Here is a 26813-nt window from a genome sequence, read left to right on the forward strand (position 1 = left end):
CACTAATTCAATTTTGGACGCAATGTCTCTCTCTTTGACTAATTGCCAATCCAATAATGGGAGATTGGAGATGGCAATCCCATTTGTATTAAAATACATTTAAGGCTCAGTGTGCAGAGAAGATCAACAATGTATTAATTTGCTAGATCTCTTATTCCAGTGTGGTGGTAGATTATAGTGTAGCACTCATTTGTCTGGGTCACCTTCTGGCTCTAAAGTAGTTTGAAGGAGTGATCTTTTCAACTTCTGATCATATTCTATCCCCCCTGTGAAGCGGGTGATGTGGTTAAGGGTATGTGTCTCGGTTCTTGTCCATGCAGTGACCTCTCCAATGTGGTTAGGAAATATAAACCATCCCAGAAGCTCTTGAGAACCTAACTCTGGCTTCAATTGCAAACATTAAAGAGAGTATGCCCTATTGAATGCTTCACTAGAAGCCTAATTTCTTCAACCGCTTTACTGCCTTGTATAGGAGGCTGCCTTATACTGAGTCAGGCCATTGGTCCATGTAGCCTCCTATCATCCTTGGCCATTGGCTAAGCTGGCTGAGGTGGATGGGAGTTGTAGTCCAACAACATCTGGGGACCTTAGGTTGAAGAACAGTAGTCTACAATGACTGGCAGTGGCTCTCCAGGGTTTCAGGAAGGGGACATTCCCAGCCCTACACAGAAATGTTGGGAATTGAACCAGGGACCTTCTGCATGCAAAGCAGATGCTTTACCACTTAGCTATGGCCCTTCCCCAAAGCATAAAAAGTTCTGGTGACTCTGCCATGTGAAAGACAAGACGGAAAAGGGAAATAGTGTGAGCAGCTGGAAATAATGATATGAAAATAGGTAAAAATGAATAAGGTATGTGTTTTGTTTTTGTTCATAAAACCTCCCTTTCTCTTTTTTTAAAAGATGGGCAGGAAAGAACCTGGTTAAGCATACCAGTGATACTGTCTTGGTTGGGAATTCTGTTCATATCCTCCCAGTTCCTTCCATGGCCCTCTCTTTTCCCTCCACCATAATTGTGCCATACTTACCCTGTTTTATCCTTCCCACACTTCTTGCCGCCTTGGGCACACAAGATGCCCTGTGTCACAGTATAAATACACCGGTGTTCCTCATCCTGCCTGCTGCAATAGAGATTTCATCTTGCCTCTTAAAACAGGCGATTGGGACTTGCTGCCGACCCTGGCTGAAAATGGAAAACCAAGAATTGCCCCCTCTCCCCATCTACTCTCTGAGGCCCTTGGTGCACAGCTTCTACTTGAACTTCACTGCTGCGCCTTTCTAAATGTGACTCTTGACTTTGCTACTAGTGATACTTCTGTATAGCACAGGGGTGGGGAAACATTTCCAAGCATAGGACTTGCAAGGCCATTTCTGCACTGCTTCCCAAGCAACCAGCAAACAGCTGATTGTCAAGGGTTTGGGAAGTGCTGCACCCCCTGAACTTTGACAGGTCAGAATCAGATGACTGAGAAGTAAGTTGTCCTGCCCACCTGTCAAAATTGGGTGGTGGGGGAGATAAAGCCTTACCTTGCACGGTTCGTGTAAATGTATCATCTCTGAGATTTTTGACTTTTTCAAAGCCCTAAACTGTTTGGGCCCAAGCTAATTCCTGGAGTATATGAACACAGAACATTCCCCCTGCACCTGAAGATCAGCTTTTGAGGCTCTTGGGGTGTGCTCATCCCCTAGGTTGGTAACGTGGGTGGCCATGAGGGAGAAGTCCCTCTCTAGGATAGTCTCAACAGCTATAAAACTCCCTTCCATTGGGCCTGTGCCAAAGCTCTACACTGCAGGCTTTTCTAAAGGCCCTGAAGACTTCTGTTGTTCCCCCAACTGCTCTTCCAGGAGTAATGTTCATTAACTGAGTGATGATCTATCTCCACATCTGTAATTAAATTAAATTGCAGTGTTTTAAATTTTGTATTTAAAAAAAAAATTCTGTGTTGATTGTAAGCTGATTTAGATGAGCATTTGCCCAGAAAACTGGTCTAATATATATAGATATATTTAAGATAAAATATTGCCAATGAAAAGGTAGAGTGGTGGAGGGCACTGTGGCCACAAGAGTGGCTTTCCCAAGGCCACCCAGTGAACGGTCTGGGTGACTCATGGCAGAAACAAAATTCAGACATGGAACGTTGCAATTTGTCGCTCAGCCTCTTGGCCGCTATGCCACATCTGCTGATAATAGAATATATATATATAGTGGCAAAGCAGAAATGTGCAACACAGCAACTATGTGGCAAGCCTGCCTTCTGATATTCCTACATTCACTGTAGCTGGGCAAATGACCCTCAAATGTAATACAATGAGGAGTGATTATACACTACCTACTGTGGAAAGAATTGTCTCAAATGGAATTTCATATAGCCAAAAGGGTATTGTGAAGGCCTCTTCTCTCTTTCACTCGGAGAAATTGTTGAAAATACTACTCCTTCAGCCAAAGGCTTTCACATATGCCCATTAGCAACTGTGTGAAGATAAGCAGGAAGACTTCAGTACTTTGTAATGGATGCAAAGCACAAAGCAAACCTTGGAATGACTGCTGTTAAGTGGGGAGCTATACTGACTTAAATGGGTCACTGTTTTAAGAAAATTCAGGAAGCTGAACACTCAGGCTGCATGCTCACCATGCATTTAAAGCACATTTGAAGCACATTATTTCCTCCAAAGAATTCTGGGAACTGTAGTTTGTTTAAAAGGGTGCTGGAAATTGTAGCTCCATGAAATCACAGTTCCCAGGATCTTTGGGGAAAATAATGTGCTTTAAATGTATGGTGTCTTCTGAAGGAACTAGGAAAGGAGAATTTCAGTTCTTCTATTGGTGAGCTGAATGCAGTCTTAAAGAAGGTCATGTTTGCCTGTTTTTTTTAAAAAAAAAATCTTCACCCTGCCAAGACCTCCCCCCCCCCCCCAATTTGATGTCTCCCAACTTCTCCAAGGTGGGAAGCTGCCTCCATAGGTAAAAGTCAGTGAAAAGGCTTTTAAGCTCCTCCTCCTTGAGAGCTTGGTCCAGTGCCCCAAGGCACTGTTGGATAAATAGAACAGCTTCTTGCACATTGAACGCTTGCTTTCCTTTTGTGTACTTTGCCACCAGACTGGTGTTGGGATCTCCCATGCAAAGGGGCCATAAACAAAGAGCTGACAGCAGGCCGATCACATGGCTGCCTCCATGTAGCCAATCCTGTTCAGAGGTTTTAGCCTTGTACAATGTTGTAATTGGCCTCTCCACAGCAGTGTGACTTTCTGCACTCTTCAAATGCTACCTCCTTTTTCATACCCTTCCACCTGTCAGTCTTGGTGGCTTTTTTTTTTTTGAGGAAGTACACAGAGACCCAATTGTGAAGGGCTAGTGGAGTGGTGTTTGGATTTTTTTTTAATTTAAGCATTCAATTTAAAGGTGGGCTGACTGTTGTAGACCCAGTATTGAAAGCTGCCCACAGGAGTTGAAACAACATGGCTTCTGGGAAGAGGAATCTCCTGCTGAAAGGAAACAAAAAGCAAATCTTCCCAACAAGAACTCCTGTGTCCAGACATTATTGTTTGGATGTCTCATGGAAACTTATGTTTATGCAAGCCTCTTGTCTGGACTGTGTGTCCCCCCCCCCCCACACACACACCCAGAGTGCAAGTTGCTTGTGGAAGAAAAAAAGGGTTCCTGAGCTTATTTCTCAAACACTGTAGATAAAAATACCGAACACTGTAAATCCTGTTCATACATGGGGATTGTCATAGGAAACAACATAGCCCCTAGACAGTGTGACTGCCTTCAACTGATTTGCTGGGACAGGCAGATAAATGTGCACCAGTGACGATTAACAAAGCTGTTCAGGCCACGTAGTGTCTGGCTTATTCTCTTCTGGACTGTGCCATTCCCTTTGAACTTGCTTGCTATTGGGACTTCCGGGAAGGGTGACTTAGCCTGTGCCTGCTTTTGAGACGGGCTCCTGCCTCAAAAGAAGCTTATTCAGATATATCAGTCAGTTTTTTCTTTTTTTTTTGACTGATTAAACTTCTCCCGGGTAGGGAGAAACGAAGAGATTAACCTCAAAGCCTATTTTTGTTGGGACGACCAGATCTCATTAATTTATGGGACGAGGTCCAGCCGACGAAGGTGGGACGGATTTTCAACAGCAAGCTCTATCTGTTAAAGCGAACGTTCATCTTATCTTCTAAGAGAGAACGCACTAACAGGCAAGCACCCTTCTTTCTATATTTTTCTTTTACTTGACTTAAATTGTTGCTGTTTAAAAGAGATTTGCCAGATTGATCGGTTTTTGACATCTCACTGGGGAGCCGTAACTTCTCTCTGCTACGCACTAATTAATAGCTTATCTCTGTTTTTGTTGCAAAAAGCTGTCCTGGATTTGCATTCTAAAGATACACACAGAAGAGGGATTTCTATTCCAGATTTTTATTTTGAAAAATATTATACTGTTTTGAGACTACTCTCTTTTTGGTCTATTTTATTTTGACGAATCTGTTTCTTGACGATTGCCATTAATTGCTTCGATCCTGGGAACTGCATTTTGTTTACTTAACTATTGGAGAGATAAGGCTGTCTGCTCTGTTTATACTGTGATGTCACCAAGTTTGGAGTATTAACCCAATTGTTGCTGAAATAAGAAGTGGTTTTCCTATATTTTTCTTTTAAAATGGCAATTAAGAAAGTGGCTGAGAATCTGGAAATAACTATGTTTCAGAGAATAATGAATGAGATTGAGATAACGAAAATTGAATTGAGTAAAATGAAGCAGGAGATTAAAGATATAAGGGTCCCTGTGAGAGAGGTGACCCTGGAAGGGGTCCCTGTGAGAGAGGAGACCCCGGAGATTGGAATAGGGGTCCCTGTGAGAGAGGAGATCCTGGAGACTGGAATAGGGGTCCCTGTGAGAGAGGAGATCCCGGAGATTGGAACAAACGTGGAACAGGAACAAGATTTGGAGTCTATGGACTTTAGAAATAAAATCTATTGTTTAGAACTCAATGTTATCTCTGAAGAAATTAATGAAGATTCTAGAGATAAAGTTATCAATGGCATGGATTATCTTCTGGACTGGAATGATGTGATGGAGCCCAATATAGAGAAAATCTATGGAATTAACTGCAGCCATGTGACAATGGAAAAACTTTTAAGAGATGACCCAGTGTATTTTGAAAAAAAGAACAGAGATATGATTTTACAGCAGTATTTCAGCAACTTATTCAGAATGGATGGCAAGAAAATATTTGGGATAGAGGTAATTCCCATCAGACTCTTATTATATGACTATGGCTTTGACAGCAAGATTATTATGGAATACTGATAATGGAAGATTGGATATTGAAATTACTGGACTTAACAAGACTACTGAAGATGGAAGATGGAAAATGGAACTAATAGAGATAATAGAACAATGGCTACTGAAATTACTGAACCTAACAGATTCTGATGTGATGGATTAATTGAAATGTTTATTTTGACTATGGTTATGACAATAAGATTATCATAATTAGTAATGAGATGGATTAATCGATATGCTTATCTGGAAAAAAAAATTGATAGATATATTTCTTAAAGAATTGAAACCTCTCTTTGACTTTTTGTGGAAAGAATAAAGTAATGTTTATGAGATTTGATGATTAAGTAAGATAACTACTGGAGGAAAGTGATTTTATAATATGACTTAAGAGACAGGATTGCTATATATTATAGACTTATAACTGATTTGATCTTTGACAAATGGGAAGTCAATATTTTACTCTTTATTTTTTATTTATTTTTTTTTTCTTCTTTTCTTTTTTTCTTTTTGTTTAACTATTTTTGATTTTGTTTTTTGTCTTTGAATGTTTTATGATTTTGTCTTGTATGTTTTATGAAAATCTGAATAAAAATTATTGGAAAAAAAAAAAAAAGAACTTGCTTGCTATTGGAAGATGGCTGGTGGGCAAAGCAAACAATTTCCTTGACGAAGTAAGGCTCTGCTTCGATATATATGAAAAAACTGTCCCCATAATCTCAAGTAGTTCTTCACTTAGGCCATTTTAGCATTTCTGGATTTAAATCTTAGTCTCATAGCCACCTCAGCAAAGCTTTGGGTGTTTGTTGTGGGGTTGGTGCCAGCCTGTGATTTTTTCCTCCCATTTAGTCTAGATTTACCGAGAGAGAGTCTGATGAAATAAAAAAATAATCCTGTTGCCAGTTATCCATTTGCAAATGAAGTCCCCCCCCCAAAGTCTGGGCTAGGGTGTATATATACGGACAGTCATTGCATCCCATGATAGCAGCTGTCTGAGTTCTTTAGTTGGCACATGTTGGCTTTCAGTTGCATTGCTAAGCTGATCATTAGTATGTGGTCTTGGTATGCACAGCTCTGCATGGAGTGGTTCTCGGTTCCTAGCTTTATTAACGGCAGGCAATCCTGTGAGTTGGCCTTAATATGGGAGCTTCATGAATTCACAGTGATTTGAACTCTGATATAAACTTCTAGGGTCATAGGCTGTGGTGAAATGGTCTTTAGTCCAATAAAGATGGGTGATACTTTAAGTAAACTGTGACTTCAAAATACTTGTTTTGCTGCTGTTTTTGATCGAATCATTGCTGGATGTAATTTAGAATGCACTTTTCAAATTCTCTGCCTTTCCACATTGATTCCTCTGCCCCTAAACCTCATAAACATCTGTAAAGAACCCCCCCCCATGGATTGCAGAAAATTCTGGCTTTTTTTAATTGTTTAGGCATACATCTGGTTAATGCAAATTTTTGGCCTAACCTAGGTAACATTTGATTCCAACAGAACACAACAAAGACTCTCCTCTAGCTGAACACTGTGGGAGAAAGTAACAGTGGTATAAAACACTGTCTTTCAGGGAAGCTTGCTTGTGCTTGCTATCTTTTCATCAAGGAACCTCTGACCAGTTTCTAAGGAATCATAGCATCACATGGAATACTATCTAAAAAAATCACTCTACAATTCTGAAACAATAACCATCGTAACCCTATGGATTCTGGTTATTGTTTCAGAACAGGGCTACACCACTGTTTCTGTTAGTTAAAATCAGCCAAACACATTGAAAGAACTTGTGGGAATGGAGGCGAAGTGGTACACATGCTAGCCTCTGATTCCATTGCCAGTGGCCACACCATACTGTCCACATGTATGGGCCACTTTGGAAGTGGATAAACACACACACTGATGTACACGTGGGGAAGGGAGCGCTTTGCGTGTGGGAGCTCTATGTCTGTAGTGCCCTTTCCAATGGGCTCCAGATGTGTGGATGGAGGTGGTGTGGTGGCTGGCAGGGCTGTTCCACGTGGCCCCATGTTTTGTTGAGCTCTCTTCTTGAAATGAAACTCTGGGACACTGCTGAGTATTTATATGAAAGCTGCGGTGGTAATAGGCTTGTAGTTGGAAATGGAAGTCCTTTCTTGGAGCCCATCATGTGCATCCTTTATTTATTTATTTTAATTCAGTTAAGCACTAACAGTGTTGAAATTTTCTTATCTCAGAGCTGATACTGACTACTTACAATTTCTAGAAATCGTGATTTAGATGTAGTTTAATCAGTGTTAACTTTGGTTCCATTGTCAGCTTGTTATAGTTTAGTGCTGTCTTCTCTTAACCTGCTTGTCAGCTTATTTGTCAAGCTTTCACAATGTCACTTCAAATGGAATAGTGCTATGTGCAAGTAGGGTACCCACACTTCTGAAACAGCTGTCTTGGTGATCATGGGTAATTCAACAAAATTCTTGACCTGCAACTGGAGATGGTGTTTAAAGATGGAGCTTTGCTCAAAATTTGGTTTAGCTGAATTCCTCCAAACAGGCATTTGTACAGAAGAAATTCAATTTTTTTTAACCTATGAATACTTGAGTGAGACTGGAAGTTTCCCAATCCATGCAGTAATCTCCAGTTTACTGTGTCTGAGTGAAGGTTTGTTCAAGGAAGTGGGAGGCTGAACTACGAAACGAAAAATCCAAAGAGCAGTTGTGGCCTCTCTATTTTCTCATATTGGCAACTTTTATATTCTAACAAAGAGATACACATTTGCAGGAGTGTATATATTTTACCACAATTAGTGCCTTTTTATTGAGCATTTAAATGCCTCTCTTCTCCCCACTCCATAATTGTGGGAGTTGTAGTCTGCTGAAGGTGCTGAGAACTCTGTTGGGTATCCTGGCTCCCTTCTCATCATATGCCACAGATCTCTAATAGTGATAGCTGGGATTTATATCGTGGCAGTTAGTAAGCAAAATGAGGGAATCACTTCACGAGATTGGTGTGTGTGCCTTGGCAAAGAACTTTGGAAATAACTTTTCCCCCACAACGCAGAAAGCATCTTTGTAAAAATATGTATCAGTTGCATACATACGCCTTCAAAAACAAAATGTAGTTTTGATAGATCATTTACGATACACTTCTCTCCTTGTGTAGCAGCCATACTGTGTATTTTTTTATAGAAATAAGCTTAGCGTTTTTGAAGTCTCAGAAGATGTCTTTTTGCACCCTTCTGTTCAAGGGTAGAAGGAAATCTTTTTCTTTGGCTCTGAATCTTCTGCAATTCTCAATCTGATCCCTGTGAAGCTTGTTCTTGCTGCATTGTATCAGACCTAAATTCATAACCGGAGCAATTAAATCAGTTTGGCTACATGGAAACAAGGTCTAATTAATCATAATGTCCAAACTTCTCCTGCTTTTTGGAGCTGTTTCTTATTTTGCATTCCTTTCTAGCCACTTGAAAAGCTTCTATGTTAGTCTTAATTTCTTTGAAGCAGATCTTATTGAATGTAAATGTATTCACTCACCCATGATTGCTGCTGAAAAGCCCTTGCCTGTGCTAGCAATCCGTATGGGGGAATAGCATTAGAACTCTTTCCTCTTCCTTACCTCTCCTCACCTCCCCTCAACAAAAAAATAATCCCCATCAGTACACTGGTGCAATTGCAGTTGGATCGGCAGGCTGGGAGAAGAGTTGACATGTTACTTTCTCTGCATAGATAGGTGGCAGCCACGGGGGGGGGTGAGTTGACATGGGTGGCTATAGCAATACAGTAAGAAGTTCTTGCATATGTGGATACGTGGGTCTTATTCCAAGAAGTCCTGCCAATCCAAGACTCCAAATGTTGGATCCAAAATGTGCAATAACAGCTGTGAGTGCAGTACGGGCTGCCAAAATGGGTACAGTATTGCCTTCATTTAGAGTCCTCATTTTTTAAAATGACTTGTGGGTTGCTTCCTTAGCCTGTGTAAAAAAAAAATTGCTGATGTCTAGTTTTTTCAAAACCTCTTAAACCGAGAGTGGAGAAACTTATGAATAATGCAACTTCAAGGATTAATGAATGCACAACCCATTTGGTCAGATGGAGCCAGAGTCCTCATTTGATGCCTCTGCCGACGGAAAACAGTAAAGCCACCATTCAAAACTCCTGTAAACTTTGTGTAGAATTCTTGATGCCATGTACCGTGGACTCCATGCAATACAATGGGAGGAAAAAGGAATGCTGGTAGAGATGCACATGGGTTCCTCTCTTATAACGTAGATACAGTTCTCTTGTGCAGATGGAAATTAAGTCCAGAGAGCTGGTGGAGTAGCAGCTGTGGTCAAATAATTAAGTAAGTAATGAAGAACAGGGGGGAAATACCACTTTTTAAAAGTGCCTCTTGTATGAAAAGTGCGTGGCCACTTTTTTCATCTCTCCCTTCCCCACCCCCAAATTGGCTTATTTCCAAGAAGTCTTTCTCCTCCTCCTCCTCCTCCTCTCCCCTTAACATGACAAAAGAAGCAGCAGTAGCAGCTTATGCAGGAAATGGCTACAGATTACTCGACTACTCCTCTGGCCATGCCATGTGAGATGAATCCCTGATAATGATGGAAGGGTGTCTAAAGGATCTGCTCCATAAACTGCAGTGAGTGTTTTAATGTAACCGCTGCCCAGTCATCTCTGCTTGCTTCCCATTCCTTACCCACCCACCCCCTTTTTGTCAGCAGGGACAAAATGTTGTGGTGCTGTTTCAGAGGGGATCTCGCAGAGTATGAAAGGGGCGTAGAAGAGTGGGCCGAAAGGGGTAAGATGCACTCTGCCTTTTGGGAAAGAGGAGAAGGGAGGAGGGTTCTTGTAAAGTGAAGCAGCACTGAAGACTTTGCTGAGCAGGCGTCTCTTGGACAGGAGATGATGCTGACAATGAGGGGTGTTCTGCTGGTTTTTCTACAGGAAATAAAGAAATAAAACACAACAACCCAAATGCCCTGTCTAAAAAGGATAATCTTCCTTTGCATTACTTATTGGCACCATGCCATTCATTCATGCAGAATATTTACTACTTCCACATATTGCACAAAATAGTTATATTTAATAAACCAGCCTTCCCTTCAGGAACATTGTTGTAAGTGAAAACCTATGAGCCATGGCCAGGAAAGGACAGCTAGTGTGGTGGAGCCTTGGACCATTACAGATCTGCATGGGGACCCAGAACATAGTGAGATGCAGCCCTCTTGTGCAAGCTAGGTAGGTTTGTGGATGGCCAGTGGATGGGAGGCTACCTGGGAACTCCATGCACTCAGTTCATTTCCAGGAAGAAAGGATATATAAATGTAAAGTGTCCAGTGTTCAAGGCCATGTGACTGCCAGCACCTAATTTGTATTTATCATACCAATAACTGGAATTCCTGTAGTGCTGGTTTGCATATAGTGGGAAATAGCTCCAATTCTGTATAGGTTAGGAGCAGATACTCCTCTCAAAAGGGCTTCTGTAAATAATTTTGCAGCTGTCTCAAAACTCTCCACATCAGTGCAAGCCTCTCAAGTGAAGTCTACCTACAAATAACCTGTCTTCTACCAGCACTGTTATTTGAGTCTTGACGGTATATATGGATGTGCCACTGTCTGGCAAGAAGATTAAAGGACGGTTGGTAAGTGATGAGCCAATGACAGTGAAGAGTGCTATTCCACAAATCTGCTCTCTGCATGTTAAATTGAGGCAAGAATTTCCTACAGTTTCTAAAAGGGCAAGAGGCTCTCAGAGTTTTCCTTGGATATTTACAGTGGTGGACAAATGAGAAGATGACCTGGTGACCCAACTTCCCGTATATGATGATCATCTCTGAAGGTGCCCAGCATCATAAGTGGCTAAAACATAGGGTGTCTGAGCCTAGTGAGAAGCCACTTCAAAAATCCTTCTCTACCTACATGTTGGTAGGAAGATCATAAGGAATATCTCATGCCGTTTGTCATGTAGAAGGGATTGAGGCAGCATAGCCTCGAGACTCCCCACCGAACGATTCATTCATCTAGTCGACTAGTTGAGAAGCCTATTCTGAGGATGGGAGAGCAGATAGTGCAGTGTGAAAGAACGTGAGTTTGCTCAGATTGTGACCTTTTGGCAATCTTTTGATTCCTGCTCTGCACAACCAGAAATGTGAAACTTGTATGGGAATGACAGACACCGTCCCTTTACTCTTTTCTTCTCCAGAACACCTCTTTGAGGACAGTAGGAAGCCAGTATTGTGCTACTTTTGCAGTGGTTCTTGTTAGGCTGTGGACTAGCGGAGAACAGTGTGACCTGAATCCTGCCCCCAAGTGTCTGGAATGTGACTATTAGGAATGCTGGTCATAGTTACAATCCCTAGTACAAATCCTAAACAGAAAAGTTGAAGAGGCTGGGTATTTTTAGCCTGGAGAGGGGGACATTTAAGAGATGAGGTGCCATCCATCTTCAGATATTTGAGAGGCTGTTGCATAGATGATAGAGCAAATTTTGTTTTCTGTTGCTCCAAGGATAGGACCCAAACCTATGGGTTCAAATTACAAGAAAGGGGAATTCAGCTGAACATTAGGAAGAACTTCCTGACAGTATGAACTGTTCTACAATGGAACAGACTGCCCAAGAAGAGGGTGATCGACACTCTGGCTATGAAAACACTAGTCACCAGAGCAAAGCGTTTCCATTAGCCACACCTGGAGGGAGAATGGGTTGATCTGCTGAAATCTCTTTGAAACTGATTTTTTTTAAAAATACACTCAAGCTGTTCCCACCAGGTTTCACAGTAAAAAGGGTCAGGATTTAACTAACCTTGTGTGCCCCCATTTTCAGAAGAGAGAGGTGGAACCAGCAGAACAGTGAGTGTGTTCCTACCCTCTGTTGAGGTTTAAAACAGAGGCTAAATGTAAATGTACTGCCTTCAAGTCAATTCCGACTTATGGCGACCCTATGAATAGGGTTTTCATGGTAAGCGGTATTCAGAGGGGGTTTACCATTGCCTCCCTCTGAGGCTGAGAGGCAGTGACTGACCCAAGGTCACTCAGTGAGCTCCATGGCTATGTGGGGATTCGAACCCTGGCCTCCCAGGTCATAGTCCAACACCTTAACCAGATGGCCACCAAGCAGAGATGCCGTAGTGGTAGATTTCCTACATTAACAGGGGTTGGACTAAATTATCTTTGAGGTCCCTTTCAATTATACCCTCCCAATTCTATAAAATCAGTGGTGTCTATTCCTTCCAAGTCAGGAAGGTCAGGATCTTTATTCCGTGCACAACTTATCCCAGCCTGCATTTGTATTGGAATTGTTTTTTAAGATGTTTTGTTTTTAAAGATGCTTTTAAGATTTTTTTAAAAAAAATGTTTTTAGTGCTTTTTCATCTGTTTGCCACCTTAGGCTCTCTTTGGGAGGAAAGGAGGGATGTACATTTAATTAATTATTACTATTAATAATTTGGTATATGACTCATAAGCATGAGATACAAACTGATTCTGCAGCAGGGGGAATAGGTGGAGAAGTTGAGGTGCTTTTGGAGTAGGTCCTTATTCCCGTCAGCATATGGGAACAAACGAAACTTGGTGGTAGTCTCAAGCAAGAGGATTCTCCCAAACTTTTTCTCGCATGGTACATCACACAACTCAATCTGTGTGGCAGAAATGTTCTTGCATGTGTTCTAAGGGCAGTACATCTGTTTCAGAAACTCCATGGCTAGAAACAAAGGTTAGGTTCTTATAGTATAACGTTGTCCTCCCAATTAATGGATTCGCCATTCATAAGTGTAAAGCTTCTTTATTGGTATTGCTAGTGAGAAGAGCATGTAGAAAACTCGTGTCTTAATTGTTGGGGTCCTCAGTCCTAAAAGTAGGGAAAGGGCTCCTCTGCACAAGTTAAAGTGGGGCTGTGCAGCTATATGCGCTGCAGCTTCCAGTTCTGAAGGTTCCTCATGCTCCTTCCCACCAAATCCTTTTTGTAAGCCACTTGGCCCTGTTGGTGGTAGAACTCCTGGAAAACAATTAAAAGTTTTGTTCCACTCGGTTCAGTAGCACAGTAATGTTCTTCTTGAACTCCTGGTCCTCCTCCTTCTGTCTCCTTTCCTTCTCCCACCACTCAGCCCACCTTTCTTCCACTTGATTCTTAGACTCTCTGTAAAGCTCTTCGTCTCACCTTTCCAGCTCCAGTTACTTATGAATTGACATATTTTGTCAAAATATTGAATAACCAAGCACCTGTGAATATTCTAGCCAAGAATCTAATGCCAAAGCAAGGAGAACCACACCTTCTAACCAGGGACAGAGGAGCAAGCTTGCCTTGGTTTAGCTTTCCACTTGCTGCAAGGTCCAGAGTTGTAGATCGGCATTAGTGAAAATACCAAGGAAATCTTGCAGTCTAGTGGAGAGGCTGGGGAAAGGCCGTAGCTTAGTGGTGGAGCATCTGCCTTACATGCAGAAGGTCCCAGGTTCAATCCCCGGCATCAACAGGTAAGGCTGGGAGAGACTCCTGCTTGAAACTCTGAAGACATGCTGCCGGCCAGTGTAGACAGTACACTAGATGGACCCATGGTCTGCCTCAGTATAAGGCAGCTTCCTATGTTCCTAGGCTGTTTTAAGTTCCATCTCAACTATTGGCTTAATGGGTGGAGATCTCTGGTCTCAGTTTTCCTATCTGTAAATTGGGAATAATATCGCAAAGGCGGCTGTGCTTCTAGCAGCATTGTAAGTAAAGGAGCATTATATAAATGATGTCAGGGAGGTTCGGGGCTGCCATCTTGGTTAGTGGCAAGGTGACTCCTGTTCTGTGATAGATAGAATGCTGTACAGCTTTCCTTTTTGTGGATTCATCAGAGTTGGTGTGTCCCTGGCCTTATTATATTTTAGACAATTGTGCTGTCTGCTTACGCTTGCTAGGCTCTCAAGAGTGCCCCCCATCTCTGCCCCTGCTTCAGTAGAGTCCTGTGAAATTTCACCCTTATATGCACTCTTTTTCCCATTCTAGGGACAGCTGAAAATTCTGTTCATGGTGTCCAAGACGAAACTGATTGCACCTGTCTGCATTCCCTCTCAGCAGATGTACAGGAACTCAAAGCTGCTGGAAACCAGTGCTGGGAAAAGAACCCTTTCCCCAGTGTTTCCAGCTGAAACACATTTTATTTATCCCCAGTTGCTCTATCTTTGCTCTAAATTAAGGTAGCTTTTGGCTGTGAAGATCCACCCATTCTTGCTTAAAAATGAAATGAGGCAGCTATGGTGCAATGTCAGACTATACTAAAGTAATTAAACTAGAGTGATTCTTGAGGTGGTACTAGGAGAAACATCATTAGGCATCCTCCAAGACCAGTTGTTTGCTTTAACAAGGAAGTGGGCATCTTCTCCGACTGCTCCCTTGGTTAAAATTACAACTGTGCATGCATTTTTGCAAAGGCAAGGTACCATAGATTCATGGAATAGTAGAGTTGGAAGGGGCTTATAAGGCCATCAAGTCCAACCCCATGCTCAATGCAGGAATCCAACTTAAAGCATACCTCACGGGATAGAATCACAGAATAGCAGATCACTCTCTTCTGTTTTGCATCTGCTTTTTGCTCTTGATATATTCCTGTACATCTTGGATCCTCTGTAGGAAGAAAGAAGTGGAGGGTTTTTTTCAACATGGGCCTTTTCAGCTGTGCTGTTGCGTGGTGTTTCTGTGGTCATAGCTTCTGGCCTTTGCAATAAGAGCACGGTTGTTTGTACCTGCTCCTTGTCGTAAGCCAAACATAGCAACAGCATGTAAAATGTTGATCCTCTTCTCCCCCCACCATATTGAGTGCCCCCCTTCAATTTTCTTTATTGGGAAGCGTCAACAGTTTAGTAGAGAATCCCTCTGTGCAGACGAAAACCTGCCACAATCCGCATTAGGGCTTTCAGCTATTGGATTACCACGTGGCCATCTGTCAACTGACTTTGCAAAAGTATCTGTCTTTGAACTGTTTTTCACATTAGAGGTCTGAGGTGTTCTTTCTCAAGGAATGTGTCTTGCGAAATGTCTATTTCAGCTTCCTGCATTTATGCCTTTTTGGGCGGGGGACTAAAGGAGTTGCGGGGGGGAATTAAAGCTGTTTTCTGCAAGAATACAAATGTAATGATCTCTTAAGTGGTTAACGGGCAAAGCAAGCCAATTCATCTGCAGGCTAAATACGTAGCTTCACTTATGCCAGATATCTTGTGGAGGAAGTCTTCATTAAGAGAGTCCTCTAGCCCCTTGCAGGGCTCAACTTGAGGTGGTTTCAAGACTAGAACTCCATTGCTACCTTAAAGGGGACTCCACAGTGCTTGCATCTCCCGAAGATACTCTTCCTCTTTCTTTTTTGTGCTTCTGTGTTTGCGCTCCCAATTTAGAAACAATCTAAGATTGTCACAAGTTTGTTTTCTAGCAGGGCCTGTGCCTTTTTGAAGTGCAGCTGGTTGGGACCTTGTGAGATTTTCTAGCAAGTCTAGTTCATACTATTGCAAACCTTACATTTGGGTGCATTTTGGGATTCATTGTATGCTTAAGTGTGAGATAATGCTCTGCTAGCAAGTAATATTGTTAGGCTTTGTGAATACCAAGAACTATACAAGACTGTTGTGTATGTTACCAACCACTATGCCCATTTCTTTCTTGTTTTGGCAGAGAGTTGATGCCAAGAACTCTTGATGGGCAGATCACCATGGAGAAAACTCCCAGCTACTTTGTCACCAAGGAAGCACCGGCTCGCATCTCTGCCATGTCAAAGGGCACCAAGCTCATTGTGGTGGTGAGAGACCCAGTCACCAGAGCCATTTCGGACTACACGCAAACTCTTTCCAAGAAGCCTGACATCCCCACCTTTGAGAGCCTGACCTTCAAAAACAGGACTACAGGCCTTATTGATACCTCCTGGAGTGCCATCCAGATTGGCATTTACGCCAAGCATCTGGAAAACTGGCTCCTGTACTTCCCCATTGGGCAGATCCTTTTTGTCAGCGGGGAGAGGCTAATCAGTGATCCGGCAGGCGAGTTAGGCCGAGTCCAGGACTTTCTGGGTCTCAAGAGGATCATCACAGATAAACATTTCTATTTCAACAAAACCAAGGGTTTCCCGTGCCTGAAAAAGGCTGAAGGCAGCAGCAAGCCCCACTGCCTGGGCAAAACGAAAGGGCGGACCCACCCCAGTATAGACCAGAAAGTGGTGCAGAGGCTGCGGGAGTTCTACAGGCCCTTCAACATGAAATTCTACCAGATGACTGGACATGACTTTGGCTGGGATTGATGGTTTAATGCTGAAGTTCTTGCCCAAGTTAATCCTGTCATTTCAGCTTGCTTCCCCCTATATATGTAGATAGGTCTATATGTAAAATGTACAGAAATCTATTTTATAATAATTTATTTTTAATTCTTAAGCAATTAATTCACTAAGCTGCCTAACCACACTGTAGCCCATAGCTGTGTTTTTAACATTCCACAGTGCTGAATCCTTACTATGCTCTTTCCCTTTTTGTAGCCTGGTTTGGTTTGTGCTGGAAAGTGCTTCCAAGTATCTTCCTAGGAAAAATGCTAATATATTAAAAAGAGAGACAGAGAGACCGGTGGGTAAGGGAGAATGTAGAAGAAGAATTAACAAAAGCACAATTTTTTTTTCCAATACGGGTACTAGGCATTTTGAAACATTTTTGTACAAGGCCCTTCAGGTAGCATCACCTGTCTTTCCTCTTCCAGATCAGTCCACTTCTAGCTGAGTTTTGGTTGACTATGAAAAACCATTGGCTTCGCAAAGGGTTTTGTTGAACTCAAGCATTTAGGCCTAGCTTAAGCAGCTGTCTTTACAGATGGGTGTGGCACATGTGCAGAAGGATGCACTCTCCAGCCATATAGCTGGTGTTGCTGCTGCCTCCACCACCCGCTTCCCAGATGTGTTTGCCTTGGTCTATAGAGCTCTCCCTTGTTGTAGAAGCTTTGCTGCAATAGAGTTACTGCCTGAATGTCTACAGTTTGTTCTGCTTTCCTCTCCTTTAAGCAGATTTCCTGGGCTGACAACTATGCATATTTGGTCCAGCTTTAACTTGTTCCTGCTAAAAATGTGAAATGATTCCTTGGGGCACAATTCAAATGAGGCAGTTTATTTTTAAAAGCTGGTCTGTGGAAGAGATGATGGCAAACCACATTCTGCTTTATATGACTAACAGATAATCCTGATTCCTGATAGCCATGCAATTAGTGTGCTATCAGATGAGAACAGCTAATGTACATGGTCTCATCACCCCATTCAATCTGCATGGAGTCTTCTTTTTTGTAGTTAATTAAGCCCCCAAACACAGTTACATTGCTGCTGAATTGAAAGTTTCTAATTTTTAAAGTGGGTCAATTGGGAGGGTATAAAGGAAACCACAGATCTGAACTTACAAGATCTGAACAGGGTGGTTCGTGACAGGTGCTGTTGGAGATCACTGATTCATAGGGTCACCTTGAAGGCACGTAACAACAATACAGTTCATGAAAACCAATGAGAGAGGTGCTGGAAATGAACATACAGGTATCATAGACTATTTTAACCTTGCCAAAGAATTCCACAGACCCTCCGAGACTAGCAAACAGCCTATTTTCCTCCCAATAGCACTATGCTAAGGCGAACTGAACTCAACATCTTACAACTTGGCACAGCTTAACTGGACTGCCAAAGGGAACTGTTTCCAGTGCAGCTACTTCTCTGGGACAAGCCCATGGCAGATGGAAAAGGTTGGACATGTCTGACTAATGTTGGGATGGGTGAGCTACTATCTTGTTCTAAAACTTCTGGTTGGTGTGTGTGTGTGGGTGCCTCAGATTCACAACAAATTCTTGAAGTATCCCAAACTTGAACACACATTTAATACTTGGGCATAATAGTCAGATTTATTCATTCTTCTGAGAAATGACTTGATGTGAAATGTGGGATTTCTCAGATGGCTGTATACAAAACGTGTGCATATGCATACATAAACATTGTTCTAAGGATTTTAGATGTTCCTATAACATTCAGCCTCTAGTTTGGCCATCCTTGGACTTGCGATGCTCACTACACTCTAGGGCAGGCAGCCTTCCCCAATCCAGTACCCTTCTGATTTTGTTGGAAGGCACTGCCATCATCCCTGACCACTAGCAGCTGGGGCTGATGGGAATTGGAGTCCACCAGATTGAGGAATGCTGCTATCGAAAAATATAAACTTGAACCCACCCTTTTCCTGCTAAACTGAGATACAATGTATGGAACCTAGCTTCTCTTTCTGGATACCCTTCCCCCCATGACTCAATGACATACTTATGTGATAACTAAATTGCTTTCTGGTATTGTCAAGCCATACAGCTTCACTTACTCCAGGAATTTCTGGTGGGTTTTCCTCTTATAGCTCTCCCTACATTTTCCATTTCAAAACCTTTTTCTGTTTGCTTATTGGACAGCAGAACGTTACCACTTGGACTTCTGTATTTTCTCCTCCGAGAAGATTTATAGTCTAATGGCTTCCTCAATAGCACAAATCCCATTGGCAAAGTAGGTACTGTATCCACAGACCCAGTGCTGAATGGTTTTCTGAAATAAGAAAGTTGAGTGATAACTCTGCCATTAATTCACTGTTAAAAGTATTCAGCAAATTGCCAATCCTGGCTGAGCAGGCTATATAATGGAAATATTATGAAACCAATTAATTTAAAAGGCCTTACCTACATTATGGTAGCCATGATGGACATTATACCATATAGCATTGGAACTGCTCCCACTAGACTCAATGCAATGTTACTTTTTTATGTTCACAAGAGAGTACACAGTCAAACCTCAGAGGTGTGTTTGGACATTTTTCACATAACATTAATTTATGGCTGAGTTCCATTCAGCAGTGCAGTATGTCCAGATATTAGCAATATTTTTGTGTGTTTGCTGTAACATGATACATCTTAGACTAGTATACCTGTAAAGGAAAACAAATGGCAAGCAAAAACTGTAAATTGAGTATTTTGTGGTATATACAACACAAATTAATTTTACACAGAGGTTTCTAGGAAAATGGAATTTTGATTCATACTATTTCTTTGTATGAAGAAATAAAATATATTTTACCAAATCATGGAGGCTGCCTCATTTTTCTTTTCAGTGGTGGGAAAATGAAAGGTGAGGAGGCCTTCCTTAACCATCAAAGCAATCTAAACTGGGATCAGCTGAGAGGAGTGCAGAGGGCTCCCCATGACAATGGGCATTTTCTCCTTATTGTTGTTCTAGAAATGTTTTTATTTGTTTTCATTATAATGACTAACAAAATACAAATCTCAACAGTGCAATACAGAACATCCATACAAATTCATATCAATATCTGTACATATTTCATTGCTCCAATTACGTCAAGAAATAAAATCCCAAGTGCAATATAAATAGAGGTTTACATCCACTTATGGGAAATATAACATGAAGATCTCCCCAGGCAATCTCTCTATGATGTTTCATGTATTGAAGGTGGACTCCAATCAGATTCTCTCTGAGGTATACCATTGTTCATCAAAGTCAAAGTAATGTTTATTGTGCTAGCCATAAGCCATGACAAATACTGTACAAAACTTTAATAATGAATATAAACAAAGACATAGAAAATATACATAATAAGAATTAACAAGCAGAGTCTCCCTGGCAGTTAATTGCTATGTAGTCTAATTCTTTTTTTCTGATCTTTTTTGCCGCAAGGGCAAAAAGAGCCACCTTGTGGGTCACGTAGCTGTTAACATCACTCAGGAGATATAAGGTCTCCTCCAGGGAGTTCCCATTTCCCTGGGACAACAAAGGTTTAATAAATCTCTCTCTTGGGTGATCGTAAAGAGGGCATCTTAACATGTAATGCACAATATCCTCCACCTCTCCTAGATCACAAATGCACAGTCTTCTTTCAAATGGCACTTTCTGATAACGACCATCCAGTACCGCTGTAGGCATAACTTGGAACCGAAGTTCCATGAAAGCAATTCTTAAGGGGGCTAGCCTTAATTTAGTCAGATAACAAGCTCTAAAATGTTCTGTTTTCACTACTGCAAAATAAGTAGAAAATCTGGATATTTTGATTAGACACAGATCTCTTTTAGCGTCTATCCAAAGGAGCCAGTCCCTTAGGTGTCTTTTGCTTCAGTTAATGCACCCTTTAAGCCAATTCTGATCCTCAGTTCTGTGTTGCTATACAACTCTTGAATCAACTGTAAAAGTCTACGATCCATCTCAATGCTTTGTAATTTCTCCCATAGTCTGGATCTGTTGATTGAGTCAAAAGCTGCAGTGAGGTCAATAAAGGCAGCATACAGATGTCTTCTGTTCTTAGTGTATTTCGCTATAATATGATTTAAGACAAAGCATTGGTCAATCGTGCTGTAACCTCTTCTAAACCCTGCTTGTTCTTCCTGGATAATCAAATTATCTTGCAGCCAATCAGTTAGTTTTTGCAGTAAATATCGAGCATATATTTTTGAGGGGATGTCTAACAAACTGATTGGACGATAGTTTTGTGGGTCATTTCTATCCCCTTTTTTATAGATTGGAAATATTATGCTTGTTTTCCATCCGCGAGGCATTTGACCAGAGCTGTTGATTGTGGTGAATAATCCAACCAGGATGGGTATCCACCAGTCTACATTTTCTGTAAAGAGTTCTGGGGGAAGCATATCTTCTCCTGGTGCTTTTTTAGTTTTCAAGGATGCAATAAGCGTCTTTATCTCATGTGTAGTTACTGGATGCCACTCAGGTAAGTTATCAAAGTTTTTAGATATCTCAATCTCTGCACTATCATTAGGTTGACCACCAAATAAGTTAGTAAAGTGCTTAATCCAGGAAGAAGCAAAGCAATTCCAACAGTACTTTAAAACACAAAAACATAATACAATTATAGAGAGATTGTAGATAGCTATCACTGTCCACAATGGGAAAGCTATTTTTATAACCTGTTTCGGCTCTGGTTCCAGAATGTAAAACGCAGATATACAAAACCCCATAAAATAAAGCAAGATCAGCAAGAAACTGCGGATGTATCGGATGTATCTGCTGACTGCAGCTAGAAGACGGAGGCTTCAGCAGGGGCTATACAGCTGCCTCAGAGGCTTCCTCTGAACTCCTGGAGCTGCTGTTTTTCCTGAAGCCTTTCCACGTGTAGCCCATGAAGGTAGGACTGATGGGTAAGAAACTGAAGCACTTGTACTTCTTCACAACTTCCATGCCAAAAGGCAAATCGTAGGTTTCCATGCCATCCATGGATCTGCTGCCTTTACCCACTCCTCTCTTCCATTGCCGGATTCCTCTTTCCTCAGGGCTCCCTGGAATGGTGTTATCTAAAACAAATGCGACACAACCTCCCACAAACATGGCTGTAGTGAGAAGAACGTTCAGTACTTGATCAATGCTGGCTATTCCTGTGACAAGCGGGTTTTGTCTGAGATAACTCGGAAGGACCAGTCCAAAGAAGATAGAAAATCCAAGCACAAAAAGGTTCCGGGAAGAATTCAGATCTATGAACTGCAGATTAGAAAGTCCGACTGCAGTAATCATCCCGAAGAGGGTACAGAAGAGAGCTCCGAGCACTGGATCAGGGAGGGATGCAAACAGCGCACTGAACTTGCCAACCATTCCAAGCAGCAACATGAAGGCTGCCCCATACTGAATAACTCGTCGACTCCCAACCTTCGTAATCCCCAGGACCCCAATGTTAGGGCTAGACGAAGTAGATCCATTCCCAGTGCCAAACACTCCATCCAATACACAGGAAAGGCCTTCTATGAAAATGCCTCTATTTATTGCATGGATTGGTGGTGGAGGAGCACAAGACAATCTCGCACAGGCATAATAATCACCAATTGATTCAATGATGCTAGCAACCACTGCACTGAGCATTCCAATCACGCCTGCAGCTGAAATGGTAGGTAATCCCCATTGAAATGGATATGGAACCTTGAACCATGGCGCTACCAAAAGCACTCCTTGCCTAGCATCAGTGCGTGCATAGAATCCATACTTGGTGTTATCAGGTGGAAACACGTCAGTCACAGTAAAGATGAAGCACAGCAACCAGGATACCAGAATGGCCAGAATTATAGGAAACATCTTAAAAAGTTGTAACCGGTATGCAGTCCATCCTTTCTTAGATTTGTAGATTGGTAATGGGAATTTGACATTTCGGGCATACTGAGAAAACAATAGCACTAGGAAAATAGTCAACATCGCTATGCCCCAGTGTTTGCCTGCTCTTTCACCAGCAGCCTGGAAACCAGAAAGGCCAATGAGAGCTACCGTTGGTGTAATAGTCAGAGGTCCGATGTAACTCAGGAGTGCTCCTGGCAGGCCCAGGAACCCAATCACCACTTCTATTAAAGATGACATAATAATAACACCTTGGATCTCTCGTATCCTGGGGTACCAGATATGTTCTGTATGCAGCAGCTCTGTTGTTCCATTTGTAACCGTTATTGCGGTGTTATTGCATTTCCATTTGTCCAAAGAGAGAATAGCTCTGGCAGGAGCCAAGAATGCAAAAGCACTGGCTTGGAACAAAGGTAACCTGCACCCAAAAGTTGTTTGTAACAAAGTTGTGATTCCAACACAGAAGAATATGGTCCCAATCAGCTGGCTAGTAGCCCACTGGTCAAATCCAACACACATGGCATCTGCTAGCAAGAAGGGCACTGCTATAGTGCCACTGAAACAGGTCAGGTAGTGCTGTAATCCCAAGAATATGCAGAGGTACCAGGGAGGAACATCCTCAATTGTGTATATCATATCTGTTCTCTGTGCGTCTGAACTTCCACTGCTATCTAGTGTCTCCGCCAGAGAACTCTTTTCTGCAATTCCATTTTCTGTAGTATAGATTGCCATAAGTTCTGTGTCTTCCGTATCTTGATCACCACTTGATGTTGCTCCGCCATTCATCACAACTGGTAGTGAGAAGAAAGCAGAATGCTTGGATTCATCCTCATATTTGCCTTCTGTTGGACTTCCAGTTTCTACTGACTTAGAAGTGGTGTTCTTGCCAATTCCCATTGTTTTCCACAATGCTCTGAAAATTCACGTAGTCACTATGTTATCAGTGCAGGGGATGGAGTTTTCAATTTACAAAGATAGCACCTCAGATATCAGAAGAGCATCACAGGAATTCACAATAGATCTTTAGGTCCTGTAAGTAATGTGAGCTTCTGTGGTGCCTTCCACTACATCACGATGGGCACTCCATGCTTAGCCTGACTGTTAATATCCTCTTCCTGCAGATTCTGCCATGCCTGGAAGCGGCTAGAAATGGAGGCGGCCTGTCGCGAGCTCGAGCTGCGCTGCCTCTGAGAGCGGCGGCGGGTGAGGCCCATTGTTCATAGAATGTGTACCCCTATTGTTTGCTGTGCCAGCTTCTGGCAGGCGTGACTCTGGGGGTTTCATCAGGCCCCTCTAAGGGGAATGGACAAGATTTGGGTTGAGTAGCTCAATGGCCAGCTCCTCTTCATGATAATTTATTTATTTATTATTTATTATTAAATAATACCATAATGCCTTGTTTTGGGGGCCCTAGGCTGACCACCGCCAGTGGGAATGCCATGGGTAGTACTGTTCCATTTGCTACAATTTCTGTGGCTGCAGCAGGAGCCTCCCTGGTGGTAGGGCCCCCTGGGTGGAAGCCTCTGCGACATCCTAACCCTCCACCAGCAGAGATCAGGGTCACTCTTAGATCTATTTTTGGAATAAGTTCCAACACAGAGAGCAATATTCTACACAGGCATGTTGGGAAGAAGTCATCAGTCTCCATGATGCTGAAACCTGGTGGTGGCCAAACCTACTCAATTTCAAAATACCTTTAAAATAGGACAATCTGAAAAATTCAGTGAATAAGATAAGGCCACTCTCATGAAAAGCCTCATCTGGAAGAGCCCCCAAAAGTCTGCTCACTCAAGATCTTCCCTGACTGAGTGTGGACTTTTCATTATCACAATCACCCTGTAGTTACTCAAGTGATCCTGAAACAAACAGCCTGTAAGTAACATGACCCTTGAAGAGTTAAATATTAGAATTTTGTATTATGGACTAGACTCCACATCTTGGTCTTCCCTTTGCTCTGCTTTTCAGTGCCAGTGTCAGTTGTGCTGTCTACCCAGCCAGCAATAAAGAAGCATGTTTGTTTGCCTGCAGTAAGAAATAAGAGTTTATTTTGTAGTAGTTATAATGAGCAGAGCAGGATTGGGTGCTTATTTCTAAATAAAAAGATAACTTAATGTGATATGGAAAAAATGACCACCCTTTACTCTTTTAAAGCATTCACAATGCTGGTAGCTATTTTTTCCTTTTCTTGATTACTTGATGGCAAAGAATGAAACCAGCCCTAGAGGAATAGAAATATTGTGTACACTACAGTTAACTAGGTGGCTGGCTGGACACTGTAACTCGGGCCTAATTTCTCATTTTCTCAATATATGCAGCTTAGCCTTTCTAGAGTTTCAAGGCAGAAAAATTAACCCAGCGACCAATTTAAAAAATTCAATTGCTTTTCACAAGTAGGTTCCAATTACTTAGTGTGTGCTTTATATGAAAATGGAAATTGACTTGCCTTCAAGTCAATCCCATCTTATGGTGACCCTATGAATAGGGTTTTCATGGTAAGCGGTGTTCAGAGGTGGTTTACCATTGCCTTCCTCTGAGGTTGAGAGGCAGTGACTGGCCCAAAGTCACCCAGCGAGTTTCATGGCTGTGTGGGGATTCAAACTCTGGTCTCCCAGATCGTAGTCTCAACACTCTAACCACTACACCACACTGGCTCTCAGTCCTTTATATAGCAATCAGTTAAAAAGTTTCCCTTGATTGTCCAACAGGAAGAAAAATCTAAAGGCCAGGAATAAGACTAGAAGGAGGAATTTCTCAAGGAAGAGTTAACGAACACACCATACAATATTTTTACTTTCTCTCTGCCCTACCCTAAATGGTTAGTATGGACAAGTTTGCTTTTCAGGTGTAATCTAAAACTGATATACCTAATACAGCATCAAAGCCAAGCTCAGGAGCTCGTTGTCTTTATCAAAGTAGTTCAGTTCATGAGGAATCAGAGCACAGGGACAGACTACAGGTGAAAGGGGACTCTAGCTATAGGCAAAGTCAGAAGTCTGAGTCTGGTATTCCTGGGGATCTTTCAAAAAAGGGTGAGACAAGTCAACACACCAAACTTCATTCATGTAAGTTACCACACACCCTGGATGGAGGAGGAGTGATGAGGAAGGTTACTGCTTTTCTCTTCCCTGGCCTGGTCCTCACATCCTCTCTACCAGTGAGGGGCAGGGGATTGGCTGGTACTATGCGCCTCTGCCCCCTCCCAATGGCCCACTTAGAAATGTGGCGGCCCCATCTAACAGCTGGCAAATGGGCTGTATATACTATGTAGGGTAAGGAGAAAAGAATGAACTGAGGAGACCACCTTCTGCACAAAAATGTCCAGTGGCTTTTTTTTTCTTAATTGGAAGGGACGCAATAATTTCCCCCCTGCTCAGTTCTTATTATCAGACTTCTAAAGAGCAATGCAGTTCACTGCAAAAAGTCTCTGAAACCCACAGCCATCATTTATTTATATACCACAAATACATCTGTGTTAACAGTTCACACTATAAAAAAGAGTCTAAATACAGAAGTACAAGAACAATACATAATAAAGAGTGCAATATCAGTACAACATAACACTAAAAAAGGCATGAAAAGTTAACTGAGCATAAAGCTTACAAATAGGTAAAGTAAAAAATGGCCAATAACTTCGCATTCAAATGTAGCCCCAAGGCTGATGGCATTAGTACCCAGCCATGCCCCACCTTTTATGCCTCAACCCCAAAGGCCAAAGAGTTCCCTCAGAGCAGCTCCCTTATGAAGCCTCCTAAGGCTGGCAGAAACTTTCACAGATCTTCTTGATGCAGCTCCCTTAGGAAGGCTCTCAGGGCTGGAGGGTGGGGGTAAGGCAAGTAAAAACAGCCCGCATATACACACACCCCTATGGAAAACACAGACTCTCTCCCCCTTCACTTTCTGGAATAGTTAAGAATGGCTAGAAGGCTTAATATGCCTTTTTCAAGCCAAGAAGTGGGATGCAGGAGCTGTGCTCTTAAAGGACTCTGCTCCCAGAGCACAGATCATGCAGAGAACTCCCTCAGTCACTTGGAGAGGGTGCACACATGTTAACATGGCTGCAGCCTGTCCACTGTAGAGAGTGTCCCTTCTTACTCCGTCTGCAGGTACATGAGCTGAGGTGGCACTGCATGATCAGCGTTACTTTGGGATCTCAACAAGCATGAACCCCAGTCTGTCTGGGCCCAAACCATGGTGGCCAAGGTTACTCCACAGTAAAACAACTGGCAAAGGGTAGTATGCCCAGACAGTTACACTTGCACATACACTACTATTTTGTTAAATATACAGTCAGAATGAACATTTTTGTGTTGCACATTTGTAGCAGCAGTGTGGGATCCTAAGAGTCCCTGAAGCACAGGGGCAGATGTACTGGGGTTTTCATGTCTAATCCCCCCTCCCTTGTGGTGGATTAGAGGCCACTCCACAAGTTCTCCTAAGTGCTGAGAG

The 26813-nt window shown here is 42.2% G+C and overlaps 2 protein-coding genes and 1 non-coding gene across 3 annotated transcripts in view; 2 read left to right on the forward strand and 1 right to left on the reverse strand.

Annotated features, from left to right (window-relative positions):
• Positions 1–16660, forward strand: part of LOC133380026 (heparan sulfate glucosamine 3-O-sulfotransferase 3B1-like) — a 37094-nt gene extending 20434 nt beyond the window's left edge. The window contains exon 2 of the mRNA XM_061616475.1: positions 15887–16660. Within this exon, the coding sequence (XP_061472459.1) occupies positions 15887–16505 (619 nt within the window). The 3' untranslated portion in view covers positions 16506–16660. The remainder of the gene's footprint in view (positions 1–15886) is intronic.
• TRNAV-UAC (transfer RNA valine (anticodon UAC)) lies at positions 13647–13715 on the forward strand. Its single transcript has one exon. It is a non-coding gene; the product is annotated as a tRNA-Val (tRNA).
• Positions 16661–21084: 4424 nt separating the features above from the next.
• LOC133382170 (solute carrier family 23 member 2-like) lies at positions 21085–23571 on the reverse strand. Its single transcript, XM_061621840.1, has one exon. The coding sequence runs from the start codon at positions 23262–23264 to the stop codon at positions 21315–21317; it is 1950 nt and encodes a 649-aa protein (XP_061477824.1). The 5' UTR covers positions 23265–23571; the 3' UTR covers positions 21085–21314.
• Between the last annotated feature and the right edge of the window lie 3242 nt (positions 23572–26813).

This window comes from Rhineura floridana, chromosome 3 (assembly GCF_030035675.1).
Source record: "Rhineura floridana isolate rRhiFlo1 chromosome 3, rRhiFlo1.hap2, whole genome shotgun sequence".
NCBI classification, from domain to species: Eukaryota; Metazoa; Chordata; class Lepidosauria; order Squamata; family Rhineuridae; genus Rhineura; species Rhineura floridana.